We start from the raw sequence: 18,737 nt of genomic DNA, 5'->3' as shown, positions 1-18,737 counted from the left end.
TACATAATCTTTTCGGTTTTTTTTTTCTTTTCAAAACGAGACATGGATCTTTATTGCTTGTACATTCTTTTTTATTTCTATATATTTTTATTTAATTTAGAAATGATCTTATTTTATATATCAATCTCCCTCCCATCCTCCCATGTCCCCCGTTGACCCTCCATCTCAACCCCCCATTCACTCCCTAGGGAGGCTGATGCCTTCCATGGGGGATCATCAAAGTCTGTCACATCATTTAGGACAGGCCTAGTCCTGCCCCTGTGTATCTAGGCTGAGAAAGTATCACTTCATGGAGAATGGGCTCCCAAAGTCCATTTGTACACTATGGATAAAGTATGATTTCACTGTAAGAGGTCCCATAGACTGCCCAGGCCTCCTAACTGTCACCCACTTTCAGGATGCTTGGTTTGGTCCTATTCAGGTTTCCCAGCTGACATAATCTTTCATTGACCAAACTCTAGGTTATTTCCAGTTCTTACCTTACTTGGGCCCTGGGTTGTAGATTTATTTCATTGTTGGCTAGTCTCATGCCAACGATTGTTTTTGGACAGCATAAACCAACCCCGTAACTTGAATTTATGATAATTTTCTCTTCTTGTTTTCCTTATTCTTGGTTCCCAACAACTGTCTTAAGTCACTTAGCATTATTGTTTAATAGTTTTTTTTTGGTCAGGTACAGTTTGAGGTATATCATAGGACCCCCCTCTCTTTATTTATTTATATATATATATATTTTTTTTTTGGCTGTTATCATCTTCCCTGTTTTTTTGGAGAAATTTTGGTTTTGATGGTGACCTGGATCCCTTCCATTAATAATTTCCAGGTTCTTCCTCCTGTCACAAGTGTAAACACCTATGTACCTTTTTTGCAGTGTTGGGGATCAAACTCAGGGCCTCGGTGCGTATTACACTGAGCTTCATTCCCAGTCCTACTGTGCTTTTATAAACTAATGCAGAAATGTTAAAAGAACAGCCCAATGAATGTCATTAGTCACTCACCTAGATTTGCTATTTTACCTTTATTTCTCTATGTCCAGGTCCATTACTCTGTCTCAGTTGATTTGTGTGGTATGTCTAAATACAGTTTTCTCTCTTAAACTCTTCCAGAGTAAGCAGACATGTCAGCATTTCATCCCATAGATTTTGGCACAACTCTCCTGAGAACAAGAATGTTCTCTTATAATTACCACAATTTTATCACATTGAGAAAATTTGATAATGATGCAATCATTTTATGCACTACATAGTTTACATTCCATTTTCCCCAGGCTTCCCAATAATGTTCCCTTGTAGCTATTTTTTTTTTTTTTAAAGAAAATTCTTTTCCAACCATGTAGTGATTTTCTTTCAGTGCCTTTATGTGTCTTGATCTTTACTTCAGCAGTTATTCTCCTTTTTTTCTTCTTCTTTCAGGCCAGTGTCTTTGTAGAGTGTTCTGCTGTTTTGTTTTTTTCTCTCCCAAGACAGGGTTTCTCTGTGTAACAGCCCTAGCTGCCCTGGAATTGCTTTGTAGACCAGACTGGCCTCAAACTCACAGAGATCTGCCTGCCTTTGCCTTCCAAGTGTGGGAATTAAAGGCATTCACTGCCATCACCTGGCTTGAGTATTCTCCTATTAACATGGTAGATTCATATTAAGAATTTTGGCACAGGGCTGGAGAGATGGCTCATCCATTAAAGGCTAGGATTACAACCAAAAATATATAAGAATTTTGGTACAATGGGCTGGTGATGTGGTTTAATGGGTAAAGGTGCTTGTTACCAAGTTTGATCACCTGAATTCAATCCCTGGGACCCACATAATGGATAGACACAAATGATTCTCACATGCTGTCCACTTACTTACCCTTGGCTGCTATGCTCATGCATATGCATGTGTGCGAGCATAGTCTCTCTCTCTCTCTCTCTCTCTCTCTCTCTCTCTCTCTCTCTCTCTCACACACACACACACACACACCAAAGTAAGTGTAGGATATTTTGCTGTTAATAATAATTCACTAATGATGAATCAGTACATCAAGTGAAGGTTTACATCGTTCCATCTGGTGTCTGCAGGCTTTCTCCATTGTGCAGGTGTAAAATGCAGGTCTTTGTACTTAGTAAAAAAATATGTAGGGTGTTGTTTTAACTCTTTGAGAACTTTGTGCTCTTCAGTAACCCATGACCAAATGGCTTCAGTATGGTATGACTCATCAGTCAGTCGTCACATCTCTTATAGTTTTCTGAAAAGAAGAAGCTTTTTCCTCTACACTTCTTCCTTTTGAGACTCAGTCTATGGACTGATGGATTGGATTTATTTAATTAAAATTTTTATATTCACTATGTGTGTGATTGTATGTGTGCAGCATGCATGTGGGAGTCAGAGAACAACTTTGTGGAGTCAGCTTTCTCCTTCCACCTTGCTGTGCACTCTGGGAATTGAACTTGGATCATCAGGCTTGCTCTGGGAGTGTCTTTACCTGCTGAGCCATCTTTCAGCTCCTAGACTTCTTGCCCATTGTGTTGCCATTTGTTGATGGAGACTCTTCAGCTGCCCTCTGGCCTCTCTTGGCATCTCTATCCATTTTTAGCATGTCCTAGTTTGCTTTGTTGTCAAAAGATGCTTTCCACTCATACTTCATCATTCCTCAAAATAACCTGTTTCTTTTTAGCAGGAATAATTCTTAGAAGTTAGGATTTGAATGCTAATATGTCATCAGATACTGATCGTTCTGTGGATTTATGTTGAGGGGTATATTCAGGGTAGGCAAGTACTCAGTACTACTGAGCTACGCATGTTATCCCCCCCATGTACTTTTTAAAAACATTATTAGTTTTTACATTTTCTTCCATTGTATACGTGTCTCTGTGTGGGCACAAATGTGGGGGTCAGAGGATAGTGTGTGGGAATTTGTTCCTCCTTCCAACATGTATGTTCTGGAGATCAAACTTAGGTTGTCAGGATTGGCAGTGAGTACCTTTTCCAGCCTTCTTAGGACTTTTGACCCTGTCTCTAACATTGTGTTTTAATTCTGTTTACCACATTGTCATCATCTCTGTGACTATTACCTCTATCTGGTTTACCTGTATTGTTCCAGAGTCCCTCCCTAGTCTTCCTGTCTCCATAATCTCCTTTCTGTATTTCCTATATTGTTTCCTATCCATGCTTCCAACATGGATTTCTGAAGCTTCAGTGTTTAAATAGTGATGTCTTCTCTTATCCTTCATTTAGGAGGTGAAGACTGAGTTATCTGCTCCCATTATCTCCTGCACTGTCTTCTCTAATGTTCAGGATGCCTCTCGGTTATAGTTAGTACTGCAGTTCTAATCAGTTTGCTTCTAAGTCAGCTACTTTGACTGTATTATTATTATTATTATTATTATTATTATTGTATGCTCACTGATTTGGAGGTGCATTTGGAGGCCTGAGGTTGAAGTTAGGTGTCTTCCTCAATTAATCCCCACCTTATACTTTAAGGTGGTCACTCACTAAATCTGATGCTCTCTCTGGTTCATCTAGACTGGGCTCCTCCTATCTTATCCTCCATTTCACCTGGATTACAGGTGTACATTGCTATATTGCCATGCCTGGCTTTTTATGTGGGTACTGTTTTTTGTTTGTTTGTTTTTGTTTGCCATGTTGGCTTTAGGCTTCAAATTCAGGACATTAGACTTGGTAGCAGGCACCTTTACCCACAGAGCCATTTCTTTGCTTCCCTTCCATCTCTTTAAACAAATTAGTTATATAGTTACAACATCCCCATTTCCCCCTTTCCTTTCGTCCCTCCAAACCTTCCCATGTAGCTCCTCAGCCCCATCCTCTTTCAAATTCATGGCCTCTTTTTCTTTATTTATTGTTACACCAGTTCCAGCTGGTACATCTACAACACAACTCTTGCAGCCTATGGCTCAGAGATCGGTGCAGAAGAGGAATGGAAAAGTCATAAGAGCCAGAGGAACAGGGGATTTGTTGTAAGATCTAGTTTCTTAGGAATGTGAGAAGCTATACCCTCAAAATCTCACCTGCATGGTGGGCTGGCTCAGGTCTCAGAGATCTGCCTCCCAGGGCTGGGATTAAAGGTGTGCCCCCACACTCAGCCATTTATTTATTTCTCAGACTGGGTCTTATTACAATGTGCCACCCGGCCTCTGCTTGTCTCTGTCTCCTGAGTGCTGGGGTTAAAGGTGTGTACCACCACACATAGCTAAAACACTATTTTTTAGCTCACAAATAAGCAACTTGTTCTCTAGACTTCGTAGATCATTTACTGCTGAGTCAATTATATCTTAAAAGTATCAAATGCTGTTTGATTAGGGGCTTCTTAAAATAATGCATTTGTTTTCCAGGGTGACGACGATGCTTACTTGTGCATTCGTGAAGATCAGACAGTGTATATACGGCCTTCCTATCTGACAGGGCGAAGTTATCCTGTGATGGACTCCACCAGGGTGAGTGTGAACCTGCTGGCAATGCACCAGGTTGGCCCGCCTTCCTGCTCTGTGGCTGCCTATGTAGGGCCTGGCAGCAACATTCTTCTCAGAATGATCTCCAAGACACATTCTGTACTTAGAAATCACAGGACACATTTCTCTGCTGGTAAAGGATCAATCATTGCTCATGCCACTTAAATTCTTTTTGTTACATCTTAAGGAAACGTATTAAAAAGTATTTAAATGTCTTATTGACCTCATCAGAGAACTAGCCTCTTTCCAAAAGCTTATAGGACAGGGTTTAAAAAAGTTTTTTTTTTTTTTTTCATATTTTTACATATTGATCCCAGTTCCCTTTGCCTCACTCCCTCCCTCTAGCCCTCCCTCCCTCCCTCCCATGACCCCCAACCACCCTCCCATCCTACCCCACCTCCCCCCACTCCACAGGGAGGGGGATGTACAGGACAGGTTTTTAAGATGAGACTTGGGGAAGGGTGCCACCTTCCCCTGCATAAAATGTTCAGGGCTGGAGAGCTGGCTCAAGAGTCATGAGCACTTACTGCTCTTGCAGAGGATCCGACATGGTAGTTCACAACCTTCTGTAACCCTAGTTCCAGGCAATCCAATGTCCTCTTCTGACATCTGTGGGCACCAGGGACACACACACACACACACACACACACACACACACAGGTTAAAATGTCATATACATATTGGGAAATGAGTAAATTCTAAGGGGGGGGGGTAGATAGTTTAAGATCACTGTTGGTTACACAGAGAGTTCAAGGCTAGCCTAGACTATACCCTCTCTCAAAAACAGTCAGTCAAACAGATAAATAGCCAAACTTCTGTTAGTTAGAGAGCTATTTCTTGGCTAGTGGGAAGGAGGAACACATGTAAACACTGATACCCAGGTGGTTGCCTTGCTCTCCCCCGATTTGCACCTTTGCCAATGTGTAGTGTTACTGTTATTTATTTATTTGTTTGTTTATTTTAGGACAGTTGGCAGGCAAATGTGCTATGAAGGTGCAGTGCCCTTCTAGTGTCACAGTGAAGGAAGTGTCACTGGGCAGTAACTTCCTTTCATGACACCATACTGTGCCTAGCTTTCCTTTGAGGTCCACTCCCTTAGAAGCCTGGGACACCTGCCTACACCTGTGTTGCATGCTGGCCTCCGGGTGTCCTTCAGCATTTCTGGTGGTGTGCTGGTGGCCAACTGGGCTTAGCCCATCAGTTAGATTTTCTAACCTAGGTAGAGGAACTGTGAAGGTGTGGCTCAGAGTGAAAAATAATCTTTGCCAAGAGGCATAAAGACGAACTGGCATAATAATAATAAAAACTCCTGGTGTTCTTTGAAGGGGAAACCTAAGGCAAGCCACTGAAGATAAATTATGCTCCTCCAACCTTAGGGAAAGGAAACAGAGCAAGCCAGGGTTTGAGCGTGTCTTATTTTTAGGAAATCTTTGGAAAGTGTTGAGAAGCCCTTGTGTTTGCAGGGGACTCTCAAGGACATGGCCTGGAGGCTGGTGGATGGCGTTATACAGTGTTCTTTCAGAAGAAACATCACCCTTCCTGGGGTCAAGAAGAGATTTGTGTTAAATGAAAGCTACTACATCTTTCTAGCAGAAGGTCCTGCTCATGACGGTAAGCACTTGGGTTAAATCTATCTTTGCAGGTCGTTTCTCTCTCTTCCTTTCCCTCATCCTTTGCGGATATCACTACAGTTGCTCATTTTAAGGTATAGAAGGGGTTCTCTTTTGATTTTGAGTTAAGCTTCTGGCTTTGTTTCATGCGAAGACTGTCAGCCAGGTTACATGGCTGCTTTGCTTATGATTTCAAAGGTCCCTGGTTTGTACAGTGGATTTGGACCAGAAATGCAAATCCTTTGCAAGAAGTAGATATGTCTTTGGGCTTTGCTGCACTTTCCTAGGAACAGTGCCTTTTGGATTATTGTAAGAAATACCAGCTCCCATGGGACAATCTGTTCTCCTTAGACACGAGCTTCTCCAGGAGGTGGAGTAAGAACCCTGGCAGCCATTCAAACTAGAAGGGGGTTGTGTCTGATGCTCTGTTGAGTCATTTCCTATCATGCATCTTCCTCAGTAAAATGGATACCCTGTGGTCCCAGTATTCTTTAGGAATCTGAATGTTTAGTTTTAGTTTTCTTTGTTTTGAGGCAGAGTCTCACCATATAGCCCTAGACTGGCATTTATGAAACTTTCTGTAATCAGTCTGGCCTTGAACTCATAAAGGTTCACCCATCTCTATCCATTGAGGGCTGGGGTTAAAAGCACGCACCACCATGGGCAGTCTCATCTTCATTTTCAAAAACAGTATCTTCAGTATCATTCTTAGTGACTGGACTGAATTACCAAACACTTAATTGATTCTATTGACATTTCTTTCCTGATATTCTAGATTACTATTTAGTTTGCTTCTCTGTCACTCTGACCAAAAGCACCTTGGAAGGATGAAAGGTTCTGTTTGACAGGTTACTGCCCATCATCAAGAGGAGCCAAGGTAGGAGCGTGAGGCAGGAACTGAAGCAAAGACTGTGGGGGAACTCTGCTTCCTCTGCCTTGCTCAGCTACTTATATATCCTAGGACTAGCTTACCTGCTTAGGGACGGCACCACCCACAGTGGTCTGGGCCCTACCACATCAACCATTAATCAGGAAAATGACTCATAGATGTGTCCAGAGACCAATCACATGGTGGTGATTCCTCAATTGAGATTCCTTCTTCCCAGGTGACTGCAGTTTGTATCAAGCTGATAAAAGCTAACCAGTACAGTTATATTTTGTTTTTTAACTAAACCACAAATTAAATGATTACTTCAATACTTTGTCTTTACTTTGATTGCATCCAGGTGTTTAGAAGTGTCTTTATTGTTAGCATCTCTAAGAAGGCTTGTGACTTTAGGTTTTATTTCCTGTTTAAACCATAAGTTAAGTGGGGCTGGAGAGATGGCTCAGCGGCTGAGAGCACTGGCTGCTTGTCCAGAGGACTTGTGTTCAATTCCCAGCACCCACATGGCAGCTCACAACTGTCTGTAACTCCAGTTCCAGAGGACTTGACACTCTCATATCAATACACATAAAAAAAGAGAGAATAAAATTAAATAAACTATTTAAAAAATAATGTTATAAGTATCTAGCTGGATCATCGTCCCTTCTTTTATTTTTCATTTTGTTATACAGATAGTATAATCGGTATCATTCACAAATTTTTAAAAGTTAATTTAGTTAATTTAATTATTATTATTATTATTATTATTATTTGTGTGTGTGTGTGTGTGTGTGTGTGTATGTGTGTACGAGCGCACATGCGTGCACACGTGTAGGGACACACAGTCCGTGACGTTCTTGTGGAGGTCAGAGGACAGCTTTGCTGAATCACTTCTATCCTCCAGGTTACCTGGTTTGCACTGCAAGCTCTTTTAGCCACCAGGACAGCTCACAAGCCCCATCCTTTTGAAATCACCATGATATAGTCTGTTACCTGACACCTAACATGTGTTTTCAACAAAAGTTTGTGTATCTATCAAGTTTCTTCACTGTCTTTGCACTCACATAGTTTTCTAAAAACATGTTTGTGTGCTCTGCAATTTATTCTACTCTAGTGATGGACATGTAGTTTATGTTTTCTTTTCAAACAATGTGAAAATGTTGCTGTGAATGTTCTTGTGCATATATATTTTTGGTCCAAAATCATTATGCGGAGGGGGAGGCAGACAGGTTGGAAGAACCAGAGGAGGTGGATGACTTCAAGGAAGTAGCATCCTCCAGACACAACAGGGCTGAAGCACACGTGAACTCACTGAGGCTGTGGCGGGATGCTCAGGGCCTTCACATGCTCAAAGTCCCAGCAAGGAGAGGGGCAAGTGTGCATAGAGTCCTGTTTCTAACCATTAGGCCATTTGCAGTTGATACCTGCTGGGAAAGGGAAGATAGATTTTTCTTCAATGCAGTGTTACTGCGAACATAACTAGAGGACAGGGTTTAAAGAGTTATTTTACCTGTAGAGTAGAATGAACAATACACTCATGTATGCACACACTTGGAATAATCTCATATTTTCCTCATTTAATTGTGTGTACAACAAATAGTAATAAAAGACACAAATAAGGCTGGACATGGTTGTGCACACCTTTAATCTCAGCACTAAAGAGGCAGGGGCGGGTGGATCTTTGTGAATACAAGGCTAGCCTGGTCTACATAGTGAGACCCTATGCCAAACAAAACAAAACAAAACAAACAAACAAAAACAACAACAACAAAACCTCAAAAGAATGAAAGAAAGGAAAAAAGATATTAATATTTTCTAAGTTTTAAAAGAATTGTTTTAGATTTTTTTTAATTTTTATTTTGTGTGTATGGGTGTTTTTTCTTGCATATGTGCCTGGTACCCTTAGAGGTTAGCAGAGGGTGTCAAATTCCCAGGTCCTCTGCAAGAGCAACTAAGTGCTTTTAAACACTGAGCCAACTCTCCAGCCCTTCCCTCAGTTTCTTTTTGTCACTGTTATTCCAGACTCGGACTTGTTACTCAAACCCAGTCAAACTGACCATCTGGCAAACTTTATATCATCAAAATGCTTTTCTTAGTTGTCTTCCCATTGTCTTCCCAGGCCCAATCTGCTAGCATACCCTAGGATTTTGGAATGCAGGCATGGCTAAAGGCTTGTAGCTTTCAGATACATCTGTCAGTGTTGGAGAATTACACTGGGTATTATTTTCAGTGACTTGTCATCTGCCGTTAGTTATTTTGACATTGTTTAACCTGTTAATCACACATGCTGGTTCTGTTCACTTTAACTCTTTCATTCCCTGTCCTTGTTTTGATTCATCTCGTTGTTGGCTCAATTATGTTCTTGATTTTTCAGGAAAGCCACATCTTTATGTTGCTTTTACAAGTGGATGTCAAGTCTTCCTGTTTGATTATTTTTCATTCCTGTAAGGCATTTTCATTCTATTCTGTGTCCACCTTTCAGGCCGAATTTTTAGGCACCCTCAGCAACCCTTGATAACGTATGAAAAATATGATGTGACAGGCACTCCAAAGAATGTAGGAGGGTCCCACTCTTCACCCCTTTTAAAGGCTCATGGTAAGTTAATGGAACATCGTTATCACATATGGGCTGTACTAACCAATGAGCAGGCGATGGCTGGATCAGGGAGAGCGGCAGGAGTCACTTAGCAAATTTTCATGATTCTTTTATTTTTAAATGTTGACAATTTCAGGCAGCTTGTCTCTCTAAATGTTTGTCAGTTTTATTAAAAGTGGAGAGGAATCTAATTCAGTCACACGAACACTGACACATTAAAATCAGTGGAAATTCTAAATTCATCCAGGTGGAGTATTACTGGATTAGTTAATTTAATGCTTTTGAATCCTTGTTTTTGTTTTTTATTAAAATAAATGCTAATGAAGAAGCTGTGTAGTTTTGGTTGTTTAATTGTAGCAGTAGTTTGGTTTCACAAATGTTCTTTCACTCTTGTGTAAGTATTTCAGCATAGGAAGTGCTTGGGGCAGTGCTTAGGTTTCGGATATTTGTGTGAGCAGTGTCACCAAAGTGGGAGAGAAGTTGCTTTGACAAAAGGCTCTCACATGCTTTGCGTCTCCCAGTGAAAGCTGATTCTGCTTGCAAGGTGCACTGGCTCTTGTTGCAAAATAGGATTCAAAAGCAAGAAACAGTGCAAACTGTACCATTACAGCACAATAACATCTCAGGGATTTTCTTGCTGCACTCCCTTTACGTTCTTCTCCAGAGTTCTTCATGGTGGAGGCTTTCCATGATTGTCACTGCAGCTCACCTGGAAAGCCACTTTCCCGTCTTCAGCTGGACTCTGCTCCTGCTATATCTTGAGTTGGGCAGGAATTAGATCCAGAAGTCACATGTCTTTTTGTCTTCCATTTGTTGTTTGGAGTAAGATTATGGGAGAAGAAAGCTACCGACAGACTGTTAGAAAGATGGTTAAGAACACAGTTGCTGTGGTCAAGCTATTGGAGTGCTCTGTGCCTTTGTTTCCCATTCAGTCAATTGGGGACAACATGAATACCTATAAACAGTGGCAAAGACCAGATTGACTAGTGCATGTAAAACACTTGGGGTACCTCATACCTGCTGGGGGCTATAGCCTTGCTGGTTGTTATCGGCAAAAGTGGTGGTTTAATACGAACTATGATACATTATGTTTTTGTGGTTTGCTGGTTGTTTATATTTTCTGAGCACTTGGCTGGGCCATTGATGCAGCAGCTTACTTACTCTGTGATATGAATCACTGCATCTTTCTCTCCTGTAGGTGCCTTAATGTTTGTGGCATGGATGACCACAGTTAGCATTGGAGTACTGGTTGCCCGGTTCTTCAGATCTGTATGGTCCAAAGCTTTCTTCCTTGGTGAAGCAGCTTGGTTTCAGGTAGGTGACAAAAAAGGGCTAAAGCCATTTCCATGTTATTCAAACACCATGATATGAAGTTTACATGCTTTTGATTTTACATTATTAATTCAGTGTGTGTGAGTATGCATGTGTGTGTGTGTGTGTGTGTGTGTGTGTGTGTGTGTGTGTGTGTGTGTGTGTGTGTGAGAGCGCATGCGTAAGTTCTGGGATCACTCAGGTTATCAGGTTTCACAGCAAGTCCATTTACCTGCTAAGCCATCTTACTGGCACACACGTGCTTTTCTTTTTCTTTTCTCAATTACAGCTGTTGCAGATCTCAGATCCATTCCCCCTCCCCCAGTTTCCTAAGCAACTGAACATCAGTGCAAGATTCCTTACACCATCTGGCTTTGTGATGAGTGGGCTGAATTGGAGAACATGTCAGGGTCACATGAGCCTTCCTTACCCCTAGGTTTGTAGTGGGAGGAGCTGAGAGAGACTCACTCACTGCTCTAAGTCAGTTTGAGTCAAGGAGGGGTGGAAAAGAGGAAGAAATGGTGGTGCTCACTGTATGTCTGTCCTCTGCTTGCTGAGCCCTTGAGACCTGGAATCCCCCTACTTAACAGTCAAGATCATCTGACTATGTGTGGAAAGAGAAACCGGAAGTGCTCTTTTCTGTCCTGAGCCTTCCTATAGATGGGAAGACAGGGTCCTACAGAGTACAGTGAGGGTCACAGGAGGGCAGAGTAGCCTGATCTCCATTGGCTGTAGATCATGGGTATTTGCATATATAGTGAGCCATCAATGAGTACATGCCATGAAAATGTACATACCTGCATCTAGGAAAACTGGAGGAGTTGTGACCTCATCAGAGGACACCCTTCTTAGTCATACAAATAAAGCTTTTGAGGCTCCTCTGTCTTACCTCGTTTCTCTTTTTGGTTGACAGGGTTATCTATTTTATTTATTCTCTTTAAAAACACTTTGTAAAAATTATTGTATTATTAGTTTTTTTTATGTTTATGGGTATTTTGTTTGCATGTAAGTCTGCATGTACCACATGTATGCCTGGTGCCTGAAGAGGCCAGAAGCGGGCATCAGATCCCTCAGAACTGGAGTCATAGATAGTTGGGAGCCACCATGTGAGTGCTGGGAATTGAATCTGGGTCCTCTGCAAGATTAGCCGGTGCTTTTAACAACTGAGTCATCTCTCCAGCCCCTCATTCATTCTCTCTTTTGTTACGTGTTGATTCTGTCTGTCTTTGCCTGTGAGCTCTCATGCTTACTCGTGTGTTCTTCTCCAATCTGCTCTGTAGATTTTCCATGTCCTTTATCAGTCTAAATGGCTCTTTGTGTGGCCATGTACCCATTCATGTGGCTCCTTGTGATGTGTACATGGGTGTGTGTGTACCACACTGAGCATGTGTAGTGGTCAGAGAACAGTTTTGTGGAGTTGATTCTCTCTTTACAAAGTAAGTGGCTTTGTGTGTGAGATCTCCATTCCTGCTGCTGCAAGGAGACAGAACCTACCAGGAACTGAACTCAAGTCATCAGCTTGTGCAGCAAGTACCCTTACCCACTGAGCCATCTTGCCCATCCTTCTGCTATGCTTAAATTAAGTATATGCTGTTGATGTGTGTATATGTCAGTGACAGTCACACATTCACATCTATAATACTATATGTCATATAGGGTAACCTTTTCCTGGAATAACCAGTTGTCCAATACATAATGGTGCCCACTTTCATTCTTAATATTTTCTTGATTTTACACAAAGAATTAGATGCTCCATACATTGTTCACTTATCTTTCCTGATTATACCACACATCCTGCAGGGTACTGTGTTTTTGGTTTCCTTGCTGTCCCTCTGCACATGGGCATAGCACTCTGCATGGCGACAGAGCCTAATGCATGCCTTTGGAATGAAATGAAGGTCTTGGCAAGTAAACGTGCTTTGCGTGTGGGATATCCATTCCAACCATAGGGAGTAGGCGAAGCCTTAGTGAGCCCTTTTGAATGATGGGATGGCAGTGTGGAGTTTTCTTTAGCTTAATGGTCTATGACATTTTATTTTTACTGTTTTGAATTGTATGCCTTCAGTGAATCTCCCATGACTGCCCCGCTGTGACACCAGATGTCTTTTATACAGTTAGCCATCTCCCCTTGCAGGTGCATCGGATGCTCATGCTTGCTACATCTGTGCTCACCTGCATTGCTTTTGTTATGCCTTTTGTGTACAGAGGAGGCTGGAGTCGGGTAAGGATGCCTTCAACAGGATGCTTCCCTATAAATCTGTTTTGATGTCAAAGCGGATTGCTACTTTATTCTCAGAGGTAGATAATGAGTCATTTCTGTGTACATCCCTTTTTTTGAGTAATCTGACGACTTCACCTGGTTGGGGGGATCAGGAATGAAGGGAGACAGTGAATACAGATTACTTGGCAGGGAAATGTATTTTTAGGCTATATCATAGTTCATGCATTCCTTTAGTGTGTGTTTTCCTTACAGAATGTTGAAAATTAGAAGTATGATACCTAAGATTTATTTATTATTTGTTTACATTTATGTATCTATTTTTTGAGATAGGTTTTTCTGTTTTTTTTTTTTTTTTTTTTTTTTTTTTTTTTTTTTTTGTTTACTTATTTATTTTTTTGAGATAGGGTTTTCCTGGCTGGCTGTCTTGGAACTTGCTCTGTAGACCAGGCTGGCTTTAAACTTGGAGACCCATCTACATTTGTCTCCTGAGTGCTGGGATTAAAGGCATGCGCCACCACAGCCCAGCTATTTTTGTTATTTTAATGGTGTGTATTTGTGTGATCGGTGTGATTCCAGTACCAGCAAGCACAGTGGTGGTGTGCTGCCTGTTGTGGATCCTGGGAACTGAGGTTGGGTCCTCTGGGAGATCAGTAAGCTCTCTAACTGCTGAGCCATCGCTCCAGCCCAAGCGTGATGTCTAAGAAACAGCATTAATCAAAGTGGCTTTCTCCTTGGATTGCCATTAAGCTAATAGAAGTTGCATCTCTACTATATGAGCAGTCTTGCTAAGTGCTGTATATATGCTATCAATTTTTAAAAAATTAATTAAAATATAATAATTGTATCACATCTCCCTTTTCTTTCTTTCCTTTAACCCTTTCCATGTCTCCTCATCCAACTCTTCACATTTCCCCTTAACTTCTCAAATTGAGTGAAGGGGAAATGTGAAGAGTTCTTTTTCTTTGGTTCTTATTCTCATTCTCTCTCTCTTTTTTCATCCATCCACCCACCCATCCACCCCCCAAAACATAATTATATAAACATAAACTTCTGTGTCCAATTAGTATTGCTTGTGTCTATATGACTTCAGGGTGACTCTTTGTATTCAATTACCAATTAGGGAGATCATCCCAGGGATGACATTTCCCTCTTCTGTGTTAGCTTATCAGTGGTATTGTTTAAGCTTTAGTTAGGCTAAGGGTTGTTACTACACACCATCTCACAGCTGACTTCCTGGTCCTCTGCTTCTCACAGTCATTCCATGCCCTCATCTATAATCTGTATGGTTTAAATATGATTTAAATCGACAGGAAAGATGGACTGTTAACAATGCCCTTTGTTCAGCGTGCAGGCTACCACCCATACCTCGGTTGTACAGTGCTGACTTTAGCTGTCCTTCAGCCTTTGTTGGCAACCTTCAGACCATCTTTACATGACCCAAGGTATGGACAAAGCTCTCACATTCAAACACCCTCTCTCTCTCTCTCTCTCTCTCTGTGTGTGTGATTAGATGGACAACTAATTTCTTTTCAAAGTAGAAACATTTTGCATTTTGTAGCACACAATGATTGATTGTATTCACATTTAAGGACTTTAAAATGGGTTTCAGATACCCAATTCCTCTGCATAGGGACATTGCATGCTTCTTATTCTTTTGGGGATAAATTGTTACTCCATCACTTTAAAGACTACCGACTGGTTCTTTTATTTTGGTAGGAGGCAAGTGTTTAACTGGACTCACTGGAGTGTGGGGACAGCTGCTAGAATAATAGCAGGTAAGTAACTGCAACGCCACTCACTCCTGTATAATTGCTGGTTGTTTACACTGAAAGTTGTAATTTGGCTTAAATGATTTTAGATGCATTAGTAATTGGAGTAATTGGTTGTTGAGGAGAAATCAGCCTGAAACATTGAAATCCAGAAAGTAATTTCTCCAACTGTAGAAATCATTATTTAAGCTTGAAGTTTTCGAAAATGACTTTAAAACTTTCTTTTCCAGTTCTCCCATTTGCCTTTGCAAACAAATGAGGCTATGTTAATGGCCAAACACTCAAGCAGGGCGAGTGAGGGTCCCAGGGTGAGGTCGATGAAGTGTGCTGGTACAAGCCTCTGAGTCCAGGCCATTTCCCTACAGTCTGTACTTGGAGGGTAGATGGTCTCCAGAGGGCAGCTGGAATTATATGACAATTTTTCTTTTCAGTACTGGGATTCAGTATCCAGGGCCTCATAGATGGAAGGCAAGTGCACTACCTCTGAGTTACATCCCCAGGCCTTTTTATAGTTTTTATTGTGAGAGGAGGTCTCACCAGTTTGTTAAGTCTAGCCTTGACCTTACTTTAGCTCAGGCAATCCTTGAGCATGTGATTCCCCCTGCCTCAGCCTCCCAAACAGCTGGGTTTGTGAACCTGCACCAGGCACATCTGATTGATTTCAAGGGAGGTACCTTTCACCTGTATACTCTATCGCTTGTGGGATTAAGTGCGGGATGAGTGTGAGGTCAGCAGTTACCTCCTCATCTCTCCCTCTTCATTGCACACCTACTTTTCTGGAGAGGTTAGGTATTGCGGTAAATAAGGATCAGGATAAACAAATAGGCCGAATAGATGTTTATTCAGGGAGAAATAACTTACAACCTAGACAGATGAACACCAGGAAATTCAACCCGATCCTCTCCTGTCTGAGTCACACCAGAAAGAGAGAGCGCCTTTCTGGCCCCCTCCGACCTCCTTCCTCAGGTCACCTCCGCCCATCGCTCCACCCACCAATGGGCGTGGTCAGTGCTACAGAAGGACTACCTCACTACAATTCCCCTTTTAGTCTAAAGAAAAGATTTAGGCTTAATACAAAACTATATACAAAACAGTGAATAACAAGTGTGCTCTAAGAAAAGGAAAATCGAGAACAAAATGACCTACATATCTAGTCCTAGGGTGAGGGCATAATGGAGTTTATAATAGAGTTGTCCTAAGCTGGAAAACGTAAGTCTAGTACCTAATATATCTAACTAGGAAGAGAGAATAATAGTTGTGATAGTTTAATCTTCAACCTCATCAAGACCTGAGAAGGAAAATAACAATACTAGAGTAGACAGGAAATGCGGATGGACAACTTCCAAAAGGTGCAGCAAGGACAGAAACAGCAAGCCACCTGAACAGTCACCCTAGGTCTCACAGCGACGTTGGTACACCCAGATTTGGCTAAGGCCAAGAGAACTTGACAGACCACAACAACAGCAGGGAAATAGAATGGCTGTCTTACCCTGACTTGGCAAGGTCAAGCAGTCTTCTATATTTGTCTCCTGCAAGCACATAGGACTGCATGTCCAAATCAGTGGTCAAGGTGGGGGCAATTCTATGCCCAACAGGCCATTAGCTGAGGCGAGATTGAACTCCAGCAGGAGCAACAACAGTGTCCAACATATTTTCGGGAAAGTGCACGGTGCTGTCAGGAGCAACAGTGTCTCATGTCAATGGAGTACTAATATTAAAGCATTTAAATGCCATGTTCTGCATGTCTATGAAGTGATTGAAGATTAAGCATCTATATCTGACTAATCTCATAGGTACAGGAAATGTGAGTGAAGATAATCTGTAATACTCGGGAACTTAGCTAAAAAGACTGATTAAAACTTTCCCGAGTAAAGCAGGAACAAATACTTAAACAATATAACTATTTACATATACCTACATGTAAATCCCTAAAATAGAGGTAGAGTATAAGTGTCAAGACAAGAGGTAGAACTATAAAGGGCAGCAAGATAAATATCCCAAATTGTATCAATATACAAAATGTCTTGAATACAGGAAAAGTATACATACATAGAATATGATTGCGGTAAATAAGGATCAGGATAAACAAATAGGCCGAATAGATGTTTATTCAGGGAGAAATAACTTACAACCTAGACAGATGAACACCAGGAAATTCAACCCGATCCTCTCCTGTCTGAGTCACGCCAGAAAGAGAGAGCGCCTTTCTGGCCCCCTCCGACCTCCTTCCTCAGGTCACCTCCGCCCATCGCTCCACCCCCCAATGGGCGTGGTCAGTGCTACAGAAGGACTACCTCACTACAGTTAGGTATCTTTGTTGTTATTGGTGTTGGGTATCGAGCCCAGGGCTTTGCATTTATTGGCTACTGCTCTACCCCTGAGCTACATCCCTAGTTTGAGGGTGCTCTCTTAGCAATTGTTAGATCACAATTTCTATCTTGCTTATGTAGTCTTACAGTAGGGAAGTCCAAATTATCTCAGCCTCAAAGATTATCCTTTTCATAAATGTTTAATATATTCTAATTAATGTAATGCATCAATTACTCTTTGTTCCTGGGCACACATTTGAGCACATTTCCCCCTCTTTCCTATATAGTGGCTGCAGTGTTTTTAGGAATGGATTTACCAGGACTGAATCTCCCCAGTCCACAGAAGACCTATGTGATGATGGGGTTTGTGGTCTGGCACATTGGGACAGAGGTGCTTCTGGAGATACATGCTTATCGGCTCTCTCGAAAAGGTAACCTGCTTGAGAAGTCCTACTGTGGAGCTGGAGAGATGGGGCAGATGCCTTGCAAACATCAGGATCTGTGTTCAAATCTCCAGCAGCCACACAAAAGCAGGGCATGGTCATGTGTGTCTGTAACCCCAGTGCTGTGCAGGTATGGAGACAAGAGGATGGCTGGGATTGGCTGGCTTCCAGCCTAGCTCCAAGTTTAGTGAGAGACCTTGACTGAAGGAAATAAGGCAGAGAGTTTCTGTGTGTGCTTGCACACGCAACCCGTCCCACCCAGGTGCAGAAAGTCTGCAGCATTTAGTAGCTTGAATGACCAAACCTACAGCTTAGAAAATTGGGGAATGTTAGGACTCAGGTTTTATCATATTTTCATGACAACTTGCATATCATCATTCTTAAAAACTTACATTGTTCTTGACAGTTGAAATATTGGATGATGATAGAATTCAGATCCTTCAGTCACTAACTGTCGCGGAAGCAGAGGTGAGATTCTCCTCTCTTGTTGATTGACTTTAACGATGGTGCTTTCTGGTAAATCTCAGTTTTTTTTTTTCTTTTCTTCTTCAGGGTCATGTTTTTAAGAAGGCAGTGTTGGTGATTTACATATGTGGAAATGTGATTTTCCTCATGATATTCTTATCTGCAATCAACCAAGTATGAGCCAGCAAAGACTTTTTTTTTTGTGGGCTTGGGTCTTTCAGAACGAGAAGGCCTGGAGCTTATGCTGACTACCTGGAGCATGTTTTAATTTGAAGACTCATGGGCATGGCTAGAGAGGAATTCTGAAGTCTGGTCTATCCAGATTATATTTATAGCCTGTGCATTGATGTCAATCAAGCCTTCATGTGTTAGTCTTCATCTTAAAAGGAACCGTGTACTCGAGATGACATGACTCTCAGCATCCCATGCCAGATTTAAAACAGTAAACTATAATGATTAGCAAATGAAGTTAATCTCAGGCAAAGGATACAAGGAGATTGCATCTTTGGAAATGGGATAGATTTTGTATAGCCCAGGATGGCTTCCAACTGGCTGTGTAACCAAGGATAACCCTGAACCTATCTTCCTGCCTCTGCTTCTGGGTGGTGGGATCACAGGTGTGCACCACTGTATCTGGTTTTAAGGGGACTATAACTTTCATGACAATGCTGCTGTGGGTGCTGAAAAGAAAATATTTATGTTGACTA

General features: G+C 41.6%; 1 protein-coding gene across 1 annotated transcript in view; it reads left to right on the top strand.

The window, feature by feature from the left end:
- The window catches only part of Frrs1 (ferric chelate reductase 1), a 42,052-nt gene extending 23,315 nt beyond the window's left edge, over window positions 1-18,737 (top strand). Inside the window, exons 7-16 of the mRNA XM_051185608.1 lie at window positions 4,325-4,426; window positions 5,905-6,052; window positions 9,399-9,512; window positions 10,711-10,826; window positions 12,958-13,044; window positions 14,389-14,486; window positions 14,761-14,819; window positions 17,410-17,553; window positions 17,972-18,033; window positions 18,118-18,737. Coding sequence (XP_051041565.1) covers window positions 4,325-4,426; window positions 5,905-6,052; window positions 9,399-9,512; window positions 10,711-10,826; window positions 12,958-13,044; window positions 14,389-14,486; window positions 14,761-14,819; window positions 17,410-17,553; window positions 17,972-18,033; window positions 18,118-18,210 — 1,023 coding nt within the window. The 3' untranslated portion in view covers window positions 18,211-18,737. The remainder of the gene's footprint in view (window positions 1-4,324; window positions 4,427-5,904; window positions 6,053-9,398; window positions 9,513-10,710; window positions 10,827-12,957; window positions 13,045-14,388; window positions 14,487-14,760; window positions 14,820-17,409; window positions 17,554-17,971; window positions 18,034-18,117) is intronic.

This window comes from Phodopus roborovskii, unplaced genomic scaffold, assembly GCF_943737965.1.
Source record: "Phodopus roborovskii unplaced genomic scaffold, PHOROB, whole genome shotgun sequence".
Classification (NCBI taxonomy): domain Eukaryota; kingdom Metazoa; phylum Chordata; class Mammalia; order Rodentia; family Cricetidae; genus Phodopus; species Phodopus roborovskii.
The sequence above is the reverse complement of the archived record's forward strand: the minus strand, read 5'-3'. Positions and strand labels throughout refer to the sequence as shown.